The sequence below is a fragment of the Lytechinus variegatus genome, chromosome 16 (genome assembly GCF_018143015.1).
Source record: "Lytechinus variegatus isolate NC3 chromosome 16, Lvar_3.0, whole genome shotgun sequence".
In the NCBI taxonomy this organism is placed as follows: domain Eukaryota; kingdom Metazoa; phylum Echinodermata; class Echinoidea; order Temnopleuroida; family Toxopneustidae; genus Lytechinus; species Lytechinus variegatus.
In genome coordinates this window covers 21,663,083-21,676,220 of record NC_054755.1, presented here as the reverse complement: position 1 = coordinate 21,676,220, position 13,138 = coordinate 21,663,083, and the positions used below count along the sequence as shown (strand labels likewise).

Sequence of the window (13,138 nt, the reverse complement as noted above, 5' to 3'; positions counted from 1 at the left end):
GACCATCCCTTTAAACAAAATATTAGATGTAAAGCCAACTGCCCTTCACAACAAGGAAAAAAAGTCTTTGTTGAGAACTGCTGAATGAAAAAAAGGTTGTTTTATGGACAAACGACATATTGCAATGCTTCGTCGGCTTCATCGTTACGGCGAAAATGCTGATCTGGATCAGACCCCACCCTCGCAGGTGACCTTTGTCGTTTATCAGATATATTCAATACAATAGCTGTGTTCTTGATTCCGTCGTGCATCCCGGTGCAAAACCTCTCGAATATTTGAGGACGATAATTAATACGTATTCTTAATAAGGACATATACTCAGCGGACTTTACTTTTTCTCACATACCACGTGCTAGTGATATTGGATATTCTCCTCTGTTAGAATATCATATTTCGTGTAAATCAGTAAAAAATGTCCTAAACCTACTTAAAATGCAATATCAGTCGTCCAAAATCTAGTGCCTCATTTAAACGAATATTACAAAGAGGTATAGCGATTCTGGCAGTCTCGTCTGCATTGCGCGATTCAATGTAGCAGCAGTGCTGACTTTGAAAACGACTATAGAACAATCATTCTCCAAAAAAAAAAAACATTCATACGAAGATAAAGTACTATGTTCACTGACACTAAATTACATTCAACATTGATCGTGTTACTAAAGTCTGTTCAAGACGATCAGTGATGTTTGATTTCCCTCATTATATATTAAAAATAATAACAGCAGTTCTTGTATAGCGCATATCACATGATGTCATAACATCCCTATGCGCTTCCAAAGGACTTGGATATCATTACCCTGGATTTAGCCCCGCAGCCTTTTACAGCGCGGTGGCATTTGAAGGAATAAATTCCTGCCAGGTACCATTCACCTCACCCGGGTTGAGTGCAGCACAATGTGGATGAATTTCTTGCAGAAGGAAATTACGATATGGCTGGGATTCGAACCCACGAACCTCTGTTTCAAAGTCAGAAGACTAGTTCACTGGGCCACAACGCTCCACACATGCATTCAATACATGTATTGCAGGAAACCGGCCGCCTTCGTAAAATCAAGTGTTTACACTACAGAGCGTACCTAATTTCCATGTTTAGTTTACATTTACAACGGCAATATCTTTCTCGTGTGTCACGCCACACCATTACAATAGAAATTTGGTGACGTAGATGATGTTATTAATGCATTAATTTCTGAGAAGGTTCGTGGCACGTGAGCGTAAGAATCAAAGCGAGGGAGACTTACATTGAAGCCGGACCCGAAACCGATCCGTGTGCCAAAACTCATGTTCGCCATCGGATGTTGCGAAGCCTGTCCTCTGCTCAATCAGGGATTTATCAGGGATGCTGATGATGGAGAGAGCGTAGTCTTTGAACTCTGTGTTGAATAGATCTTCGTGGACGAATACCAGATCCCCATACTTGGCAATGTTGAAGAGCAAAGGGTTTGAGCCGGGGGCGACGTACAAGATGGTTTTCCCCTTACCGTCGGGGCGGATGTGTCCTAGTTCCCCGAAGCCAGATGCGTAGAAAAGACGAACACCTGTAACAAAGTATACCTAAACCCTAGTCGCAGGGGCCATGGAAACAAGGGGGTTTCGCAATGGGTTGTCTTAAGCCACCCACTTATTTTTCCATTCCATACAAAACGTACAAATTATCGTCTGATTGTGATTTTTTTTTGCATGGTCAGCCCCTATCCAACTTTTGGTGCAGCCCCCACTTTCAAAACAGTTCCGCGGCCCCTGCATGCACTACTCGGAGTGAGAAGATGGATGAGTCTAGTCTGCTGTGCAAACCCTTCAGTTGAGTAAAAGGGTCTGTACGTGTTCTATAGTCTTCATGGTCTTTGCGTGGAGACCCACTTGATCAAAGATTCAATCAGCATGATCAGGGTCTATGAAAGACTTGAATCAGTCCATTTGGGGGAGGACTTGCATCTCTTCAGGAGTGGATTTTGACTAAAAGTGTCTAAAAAAGATGCGCAGTTCTTTTTTTTTAGAACTAGAACGAGCTACAATGCACTCTATAAGGATGCATGCACAGTTCACTATAAATGGATTACCAGTATCACTCCGAGGAATGTGTAATTATGGACTAGATTAGAGGGTATTGCATTTAGAGAGTATAATTTTGGCAATGATCTTGATAAAACTACTCAATATGTTAGAAATTCCTGGAACCCCAAGAGGTAGTACGTGACTTCTTTGTTATTTGTTTATTGTTTTGATGTCAAATTGGTCACATACATGTACTAAATGCCATGTAGTTTAGGGCACGCACACGTTCATGGAAGTGGCTAAAATGTCCTGGGAGGGAATGGGGGTGGGGTTCAAAAGTTTTCCCCCCAATGACACTTTGTTTTATGGTCATACCAGTACGCTAGGTCTAATACATTTTGATTACCATCTTGAGGGTTCTTACAAAAAAATCTTTCTTCAAACTTTAAATTTATGTTAAAACTTTAATGAAGCACTACACAAAGGGAAATAGAACAGACGTATGCGAATATGCCGTGTTTGACCTAGGTCATGCGGGCCGGTCCGACACAGCTTTCTGTTTACTCACGAAAAAATATGCGAGGGTGACTCAGCTTGCAGGTTGAAACCCTGGGGGGGGGGGGGGCACTCGACCAAAAAAGGGGTGGGGTGAGCCGCGGCGAGAGAAAAAACGGGGGCCTTGGAGCGGGCTAATTGTAAAAAGGAGGGTCCTCGGAACGGGCTTCGGAACTACAAATGTTTGTAAAAACGGGGGTCCTTGGAACGAGTCGCCTGCATGTGAGTGTATATGCATCCCTATGGAACGGGCATACGTGCATGCAGATAGCCCGGCGGCACGGGCGCCGGGTGCACTAGCACACAGGCAATGGTCGGACATCGCTAAAATAAGCGGTCGCTTTTCACCAAAATTGCGGCTCATTGTCATGATTGTAGCAAATCAATGCGACCGGAACGGCGTAACGGATTTCTCTCTTCCCTTCTCACGATAAGAAGAAAATGCTATGCCTTGGAGCGGCTTTCTTTGTTCTTTTTCGCAATAAGACAAAAATGCTATGCCTTGGAACGGAAATTTTGGTGTAAATATGGGGGTCCCCTCCGCGGCACATACCCACTATGCATTATACACTGAGTGCCCCCCCCCCCCCGGGGTTGAAACCTATGATTTTGGCAGATAAAAGCGCCATGTTCGACACGGTTCGCGGATCCCACTGATAGCGATTAAACGGCATAAAATTGCCGTGTTGGGCACGGCTCGCGTGTCGAACCCCCGAGACAATCAGTCACGGTGTAAACACGCGTTGTGTATCCTGTGGCCCCAAAACAGCGCGTTGTTGCTTTATTATAGCGATGGTTAAAAACACGTAAGAATATAGGCCATTGTCAAAAGTGTCAGATATGCTCACCATCAAAGTGTAAATCTCTAATAGGCATCCAATCTAACTCTGACAGTGTGATATTATCGCCCCCTATAAGATTGGTACGAATAACGTGAAATATGTCTGTCCTTGTCGATATGAAAAGGTAGCTGATGCCAGAGAAAAAGAGGGAGAAAATGTGATAATAATATCAAATAAATAATGATAATGGCAACAACAACAACAACACCAACAACAATAATGATGATGATTATTATAACAATACGCCTAATAATAATGATAATTATAACAATAATAGCAATAATAATGATAATAACAATAATATGATTGATAATGATAATAATGTCATTTTCATCCGTCTATGGGAACCCCGATAATCCAAAACTGTTCACCCAGCGAGCCCTGCTTAACATGATAATATCATTTTTACCCTGGCTTAGCATGGCTATCTTGATCCGGTGCTCAAGACAAAGCATTCGAGGAATTTCGTCCTAGGGCTAGGTGGTTACAATTTTGGCTGCGAGTCTTAAATAAGTGTTGGTCAATAGACCAGTTCGTAGTTACTTCATGGGCAATTTTGGTCAAATGACCTTTCATTTCTTTCATTATGATAGGCAGATTTCAAAGCACGATATTACGTAAGCTTGCCTTACATAGCAGGATGAAGAAATTGAATAGACCAGGTGACTAGAATAGCACACCAATGAACACTTAATGAAGGTATTTGTTGCATTCCTACTTTGAATGTATATCTTAGCATGTTACACAATGTACTTGACAAACTATGAAATACCAGTCATTCGTGGAAGCATTGTTGTTTTTTGTGGATGTAAATGAAAACGACAATTCAAAATAATATAAGACATCAAATTTGGTGCTTATCTCATTAGATTTTAAAGCACCATGTCACTTTAGTACAAATGACCTTCTTCTGATCATGCGTAGAATCTTTTGATCATGCGCAGAAAGGAACTACGAAATGGCTTATTAGGCAAACACATGGAAAGGGGGGGGGGGTGTTTCATCATCATTCCTATCCGACAAGTCAGATCTGACAACTTTCGTTGGTTTTGATTGGCTGAGGAGTTCGTTACTATGACAACTGTCGGATAAAACAGGACTAGTCGGATAAAACATCCGTCCAGTCCTTTTATGAAACGCTCTCCAGGTTTGACAGGTTTTTTAAGGGTGTAAATTAAAATTAAATGGTTGTTCGTAGCTCAACAGTCAAATAGAGCCCTACGCCGGCCCTACGTTTGTTCATAGTCATCAGGATAACCTATTACGCACTCATCAGTTTATCAGGAGGCGAAATCATGTGTGACATAATATTGGTGGATCGAGGAAGGAGAGCATGGAGAGGGTGTTTAGGGGGCTTCCTAAACAAATTGATCGGGGATCATACTCCAACACCCCTACCCTGCTGATAACGAGGGTCGCGCATATATATAAAGGTGGGTTTCACAATCCGTATGCCCACGAACAGACGTGTTTTTCACGACTGTTTCAGAAACGGATTTTGAATTCTCTTTTTTTTTGTCACATCATGGGCACTGACGAAGAGTGAATGAAGAGTGTGACTTTACCTCCCATTTTTGAGAGCTATGCTCCTTTTAAAATCTACGATTTTATTTCTACGGCATTTGCTAAACCATTTGTGATTATATATATATGAATATATATATATAAACAAAGGAAGAGGGCCCTTTATATATATATATATATATGTATATATATATATATATATATATATATATATATATATATATATATAAACGTGTGAAGTTATACATGTACAACAGCTTTGGCAACTCTTTTATTTAAATATTGTAAAGAAATGTATGAAGAGAACAATGGTAGGCGTAGCTTAAATCAAGGTTCCCCAGAGCTATCTTCCCTTTGGAAATATTGGTGATGCCGAAAAAAGGCCTCTGCTGGGAATCGAACCCGGGCCCCCAGCTTTGAACGCCGGTGCCTTAACCACTAGACCAAAGAGACGGGTTAGTGGCTAAGGCGACCCCGATCCGATTGACCGTCAGATAGACAGATTTTCGAAACTATATAATTTCCTTTGTCGGGTGAAGGTGGGTTTTGAACAATGACAAGCCGCCATGCCTCAGCTGGATCAAAGGTATTGCTTTGATACAGTAAACGTTTGGGAGAAAGTATACAAATGTGTGAAGTTATACATGTACAACAGCTTTGGCAACTCTTTTGTTTATGTTTTATATATATATATATATATATATATATATATATATATATATATATATATATATATATATATATATATAATTGTGTATACATATATATATATAGAGAGAGAGAGAGAAGGGTGCAAAATCAACTGGTTATTATAGCCTTCATCGTGAAAAAATCTTTAATCTGTTCATAATATTCATGAGGAAATTTTAGGACGAAGACGCAGAACGTATTCAAGTAAACAGTTCATGAATTGAAAACATCCTCAAATGTCTAAAAAAAAAAAAGCTGGGAGTGCTTTGTCAAAAATTGTTGAACCGAAATAGCATGCATTTTCGTTCTTAGTTTCGGAGCTGACGAAAAAATGGCTAATAGGTCGTTTGCCCATCAGAGTCCAGGACGAAACTGCTCTTTTGATTCGCCAATTTTCGACAAAGACTTCTTTGTTGCCCTTTGTCATGACGGACATTTGACAATACATTTGCTATATTATTGAAAGCGTTCTGCATTGCGATGCGAAAGCTCCGATAAATTTAAAAGTTATTTAAATTACATACTCTTTATTCTCGTCTACTTCAAGCGCAAGATACCGGGGACCTTTGGATTTGCATCCACACGTGGAGGTCCCGTCCGGCTCGTCACCCAGGCTGAACTCAATATGATTATTTCCGTCCGTATCGATGGCGTGTATAGTTCCTCTGTGTTCTACCCAGAAAACTCGTCCTTTCTTTGAGTGTACCCTCATTCCAGCCACTTGTTCTATGAAAAATAAACAACAAAGCAATACAAAACACTATTTAAGATTCATTTATTTCTAAAGCATTACCACGTTATGATACCAAGGGGCAAATCCAGCTTTCGCCAATTAGTCTGGTAGGGAGATAGGGTTCCCATGCACCCGAATGATATATTTTTTGAACTTACATTTTTGTAATCCGTAAGATGTATAGTGAATTAATTTTGATGTTCCCAAAACGAAATATTGTCCCATGGGGTTCAAATTCAAGATGGCGTCCAAAATGGCCGCCATATTCATGGGAATTGGATTTTCATACATAGATTCCGACACAAACATCCATTTGCCACAAAATTAGTGTCATATGAAAGATAAATAAGTTTTCTACAAGTTGATACTATTCATGGGTGATGAAAAGGTAATTTGGTTGAGATTTTAATAAGAAAAGTGCAATTTCGATATTTTTTTCAAAAAAATTGAAAATTTGTGAAATACATAATTTACCTTAAATTTAGAGAAAATAGCGGAATCGCCTTGAAATTTTCTAGAAAACTTACCTCATATACAACTATTAAGTGGACGAAATTCCAAATTGATATCATTTTTAGTCACAAATTTATAACGTCTCAAACTTGAAAATTCAATTTTCAGAAATTTAGCTTTTTCACTGCATATCGGAGACTTGGATATACTTATGTACATTGTCACATTTTCAACCCAGAAAATGGAAAAAGGCCTTAATAAAATGCAAAATTATCCAATACTTTTGTTGGTAAAATTTACTGCAATCCCTTTATTCTTCGATTTAAAGTCGGTTGATAATAGTTTTTGAAAGAATTAATACTTTTTGCCAATATTTGTATGTTTTTGGTAAAAAAATGCAATTGCACTGTTATTGATCAGATTTATTAGGAATATCAGTAATAAATACACAATCTCAACATTCGATATGAAAGAGGATGTATCAACGAGAATATTGGCAGGCTTCATGCCACCATAAGTTTCTTCATTTGCTTCAGATAGAAGGAAAATATACTGAATGTATTAAGCGATTTTGCGCTAAAGTGAGGCCAAAAAGCAACCTCAGTGTGGCAGTCACACCCATGGAAACGATTGCAAAGTGATGAATGGTATGTCATTCAAATATACAATAGCTTGGATCAGCCTCTCGCATCGATTGTGTTGGTATGACTAACACACCGTAATGGACAGTAATGTGCATGGTGATAGAAATGTATCTGATTCAGAAGGATGTAAAGGCAAAAAAGGTGTTTCTGTTGCATCATAAAGAAATTTATTTAATGATGTCTCTTGGAAACAGTTATAAGATATACTAGCACTGCAGGTAATAGAGATGAAGTTCTGACACATCAATACACAACTGAAAGGAACATGTCACCTTATCTGTATTTTGAATCTATGGCCTGTATTCCAAAGTCATGCTTATTTTCCAACACGCTCTTTTCTAAATTTATGAAGAGCCACAATTTGAAAATTCTGTTTATTGTATATCTCTTATGTTTACAACTCTGTTCCTTTTGCTTTCATAATGAAGGAAAACCCTCAATTATCATTCTCAGACAAATATGAACTATTTGGAGGTCAATATTTATTGAATCGGTTCTCCACAGTGAAAGTCATGTGGGGTAATTCTGTCGCCAATCACATAGTTTAGGTGACCGAAGATCTGACGTGGTATCTGCTGATCGTTTAACAAAACAAAATAAATCACGATCAAAATCAAAAGCACACGATACTATCACAGATCATGATCATTATTAGTCAAAAGGCAGTCTATCCAACTTAACATAATTTGACACAATACACACCAATGGGCCACACACAGTTGTAAATTCAGAAGGTACAGTAGCATTTGCTAACATTGACAAATGTCCACATAGTCTGTCAACATAAGCTCTACCTAAGAGTTGACTCAAGTGCAAGTACTAACACAATCCTAGTGCGTACGCCAAGGAAATATAAAGTTCAAAGTGGGAATCATTCGTGAAACATACACCAGTAAAACTTGAACTTTATGGTGAGATTCCAATCAAATGTAAAGGTACACTTGACATAAAATGTTACAGTAAAAAATGGTCAACACAGACATTCTATGTACCAGATGTCAAGGTTTCAGCTATCCTTGGGTCGTTAGGTTGCAGTGACCTTGGAATTATCACAATTCACTCAATGTACAATTATGACACACCTCCACCTAACCCTAACACCTATCAAAAGTGATAAGGATCTCGAACAAGCATTTCCAGAGCACTTCGATGCTATTGGTAGTTTCAAAGGAAAAGCGATGCTACGTGTCAAGGACATTGCTAAACCTATCATAGACGCACCACGCAAGTGCAGCACACTAATTGAAGGACAAGATCAAGATCAACGTGGAGGAACACGACGAGAATCTGTACTTGTTCATGGAGACAGCAAAGCAAGAAGGCTTGGTGTTCAACAGCTCAAAGTGCACAATCAAGAAAGACTTGGCTCAAAGTGCACAGATATCTATACCCAGACCCTCGCAAGGTAGAAGCCAACATATTACCCAAGTACTATTACCCAAGGACAAAGAGGATTTTCAGAAATGCCTAATATTTTTCAAATACCTAGCAGCAAAAATATCAGCACCACTTCGATAACTTCTTGACAAGGAAGTACCGTTCATCTGGGACGATGATCATGAACATTCCTTGTGCAGCGTGAAATGTTAAGTATCGATCATCAGGTGCATGCCTACAGTTCTGTGGCCCAGAGAGAGAGGGAGAGAACTGTGGAGATAGATGCATCAATGAAAGATTTAGGAGCATGCCTGCTTCGGGAAGGTAACCTGCTGCGTTTGCAACCTCCACTGCACAATCCAGCTAGTCAAACATAGAGGGAAATCATAGTCCTAATGTTTGGTATCAAAAGTTTTTATAATACCTGTTCGGGAAGGAATTCACAGTCATAATCAATCACAGACCACTGGAAATTATATGGAAAAAAAACTATTACAAGCGCACCGCCACATCTACAGGGGACACTTATCAAAGTCCAAGGAAACAGGTGTCAAGTCAATTACCGACCTGGAAACGACATTTTTTCTTTCCGATACGTTGAGTCGACTTCTTAATCCCAAGGAAGCATGCGATGTACCATTAGGTGTCAGAGTTAAATCCATCTGCTCTGAGGAAATAGATTCGCATATGCGATCGACTTTTTACTCTTCGGACAACTCAAGAGGACAGAACTTCAGAGAGAAACGGCCAATGATCCAATTCCCAGATCATTATGGCAGATAGTTACTCAGAGTTGGCCTGAAACAATCCAAGAGTTATCGAAATCCTTTAGGCAGTATTGGTCGTAAAGAGATAACATCGGATTATCACATGGAGTACTCTTCACGGGAAGTCAAGTCATCGTACCGAAGTCACTGAGGAATTATATCCTTGGACAGCTTCACCTAGGACACATGGGAATCCAAAGTACCAGACGAATTGCTCGTGAGACAGTGTTCTTGTCAAACATCAACAAGGACATTGACCAGTTGATAAAGCGGTGTGAAACATGCCAGAAACATCAAGCAAGGCAGCAGAAGAAAAGAAGTGGAATATCAAGCACATTACTTCTTCTCCAAACTATCCAAGATCAAACGGATTAGCTCAGAGGATGGTTCGTACAGTCAAAAATCTGTTGACAAAATGTTCTCAGACTGGCCAAGACAGTTAACTAGCAAGGATGAACCTGAGAGCAACACCAGTCTTAAGTAACTTGATATCACCAGCAGAAATGTTATTTGGTACACCCATCAGAGCCACATTATCAAGTCACTATTTTTGAGAGATTCTACTACCACTGATTTTATCATGAATAGTCAAGACAAGGTGAAGGAAGTGAAATGACATACAAGTTCTGATCTACAACCTCTGCATGTAGGACAGCCAGTGAGAGTTATACATCTATGGTAACACACTTGGATACGAGGTAAATCATCAAAAGCCTGTGAGGAACCCAGGTCTTACGAAGTATCAAAGCCAAACGGAGGAGTCTTGAGAAGGAACAGATCACACGTGAGGGTAATCCACCATGCACAAATCCAGCCAACATCCCAACTCCAAAGCAGGGCTCGAATGATTAGCGGTTTCCCGGGTGACGTTGGCAACTAAAACTGCCGTCATTGTTGCCCGCATGGCAACCAAGAAAATTCTGTGTTTTTTTCTCAAAGGGAATAAAATACTCCAGAATTTTGCAGCAAGCAAAATTGCTTTTCCAGTTCAAAGTTTACAACTTCTCGATCAGGAATATATCTTTCAAGATCACATTGGCACAAAGTTTTAGCTCAAAAAGATCACCCAGATCTAGCACATGGTACTGTCAGTGACTTCTAAGATTGGCTGCCTGTCTTTCAAAGTTTGGCTAAGTCCTCCCTAACAACCATAAAGCTTACATTTTGACATGATATAAGTTAATTGTTGCAAATTGTAAAATGCAATTTACAGGAGGCCTTTTCCTTGGTACTGATTCGTCACCACATTTTCTACTTTTGAAAATATTAAATAGATTAATAACACAACCATACACCTCTCAATGTACCAAAAGGACCCTCCCCTTCTTTACATTGGTCAACAGAAAGAGGTTTTGTCATTTTTTGCACTTTAAGGTATTGTTTAAGAATTGTTTAATCTAAATCTTAAAGAATAATGATTACCCACTCAATTAATTTATCATACTCAGAATACCCTCAAAACGTTTGTAATTTGTTTTCCTATGATGTCGCTTTGAAAATTTCTGTTAAAGGACAAGTCCGCCCCAACAAAAACTTGATTTGAATAAAGAGAGAAAAAAATCAACAAGCATAACACTGAAATTTTCATCAAAATCGGAGGTAAAATAAGAAAGTTATGGCATTCTAAAGTTTCGCTTCATTTCACAAAACAGTAATATGCACATCTCGGTCGGTATGCAAATGAAGAACTGATGAAATCACTCACTATTTCTTTTGCATTTTATTATATGAAATATAATTTTTTTTCTATTTTCTCGTCATTGTCATGTGAATGAAGTTTCAATTCCTCCCTGAAAACATGGAATTCCATTATTTTAATATTTTGTGCTTCAGGCAAGGAGGTCCTAATCGTCAAATTCGTAAAAATTGAAATATTGTATAATTCAAACAACAAAAAACAAAAGAAATAGTGAGTGAGTGACATCATCGGCTCTCTCGTTTGGATGTAACTGGCTCGTTCATATAACTATTTTGTTGAAAATAAGCGAAACTTTGAAATGTCATAACCTTCTTATTTTACATCCGATTTTGATGAAATTTTCAGCATTGTGCTTGTCTGATTTGTCTCTATTGATTCCAATCAACATTATTCTGAGGTGGACTTGACCTCTAAGAATTTTTCGTCAGAATCCAAGATGGCCGTCATGGTGGCGGCCAAGGAACAATATTCAAGTTTCCAGAACATCAAAATAAATTCATTCAGTATACGACGCCAGGATTGAAAAGGTGCATGTAGGTTAGAAAAAATTATCAAAATGGTGAAAAAAGGGTAGTAAAGATAATGACAATATAGTACATTTAAGTCTGTAAAATGCTGTTTACGAGGAAATTTTTTTTAGAAAGTTTCAAGGCAATTCCTTTATTTTCCTTATTTATATGGTAAATCAAGTATTTTGCAAATTTTCATTTTTGGGAAACATTTTCAAAAATGCTCTTTTCTTATCAAGATCTCAGCCCGAATTACCTTTTCATCACCTAATATCAACTTGTAGAAAATTTTTCATCTTTCATATGACACTAATTTTGCGTTCGAAGATAAACCTGATTTAGGAATACAGGCCATAGATTCAAAATACAGACAAGGTGACATGTTCCTTTGAGTTGTGTATTGATGTGTCAGAACTTCATCTCTATTACCTGCAGTGCAAGTGTATCTTATAACTGTTTCCAAGAGACTTCATTTACTAGATTTCTTTATAATGTAAAAGAAACACCTTTTTTTGTCTTTCATCCTTCTTAATCAGATAAATTTCTATTACCATGCACATTACATACTGTACATTACGGTGTGTTAGTCATACCAACACAATCGATGCGAGAGGCTGATCAAAGCTATTGTATATTTGAATGACATACCATTCATCACTTTGCAATCGTTTTCATAGGTGTGACTGCCACACGGAGGTTGCTTTTTGGCCTCACTTTAGCGCAAAATCGCTTAATACATTCAGCATATTTTCCTTCTATCTGAAGCAAATGAAGATACTTATGGTGGCATGAAGCCTGCCAATATTCTCGTTGATACATCCTCTTTCATATCGAATGTTGAGATTGTGTATTTATTACTGATATTCCTAATAAATCTGATCAATAACAGTGCAATTGCACTTTTTTACCAAAAACATACAAATTTTGGCGATAAGTATTAATTCTTTCAAAAACTATATCAACCGTCTTTAAATCGAAAAATAAAGGGATTGCAGTAAATTCTACCAACAAAAATAATAGATAATTTTGCATTTTATTAAGGCCTTTTTCCATTTTCTGGGTTGAAAATGTGACAATATACATAAGTATATCCAAGTCTCCGATATGCAGTGAAAAAGCTAAATTTCTGAAAATCGAGTTTTCAAGTTTGAGACATTATAAATTTGTGACTAAAAATGATATCAATTTGGAATTTCGTCAACTTAATAGTTGTATATTAGGTAAGTTTTCTAGAAAATTTCGAGGCGATTCCGCTATTTTCTCTAGATTTATGGTAAATTATGTATTTCATAAATGTTCAATTTTTTTGAAAAAATCTCAAAATTGCACTTTTCTTATTAAAATCTCAAC

The 13,138-nt window shown here is 38.1% G+C and overlaps 1 protein-coding gene across 1 annotated transcript in view; it reads right to left on the bottom strand.

Moving 5' to 3' along the window:
- Nucleotides 1-13,138, bottom strand: part of LOC121430281 (hyalin-like) — a 72,041-nt gene that overhangs the window by 41,894 nt on the left and 17,009 nt on the right. Inside the window, exons 5-7 of the mRNA XM_041627558.1 lie at nt 6,131-6,332; nt 3,399-3,520; nt 1,242-1,538 (exon numbers count right to left, since the gene is read on the bottom strand). Coding sequence (XP_041483492.1) covers nt 1,242-1,538; nt 3,399-3,520; nt 6,131-6,332 — 621 coding nt within the window. The remainder of the gene's footprint in view (nt 1-1,241; nt 1,539-3,398; nt 3,521-6,130; nt 6,333-13,138) is intronic.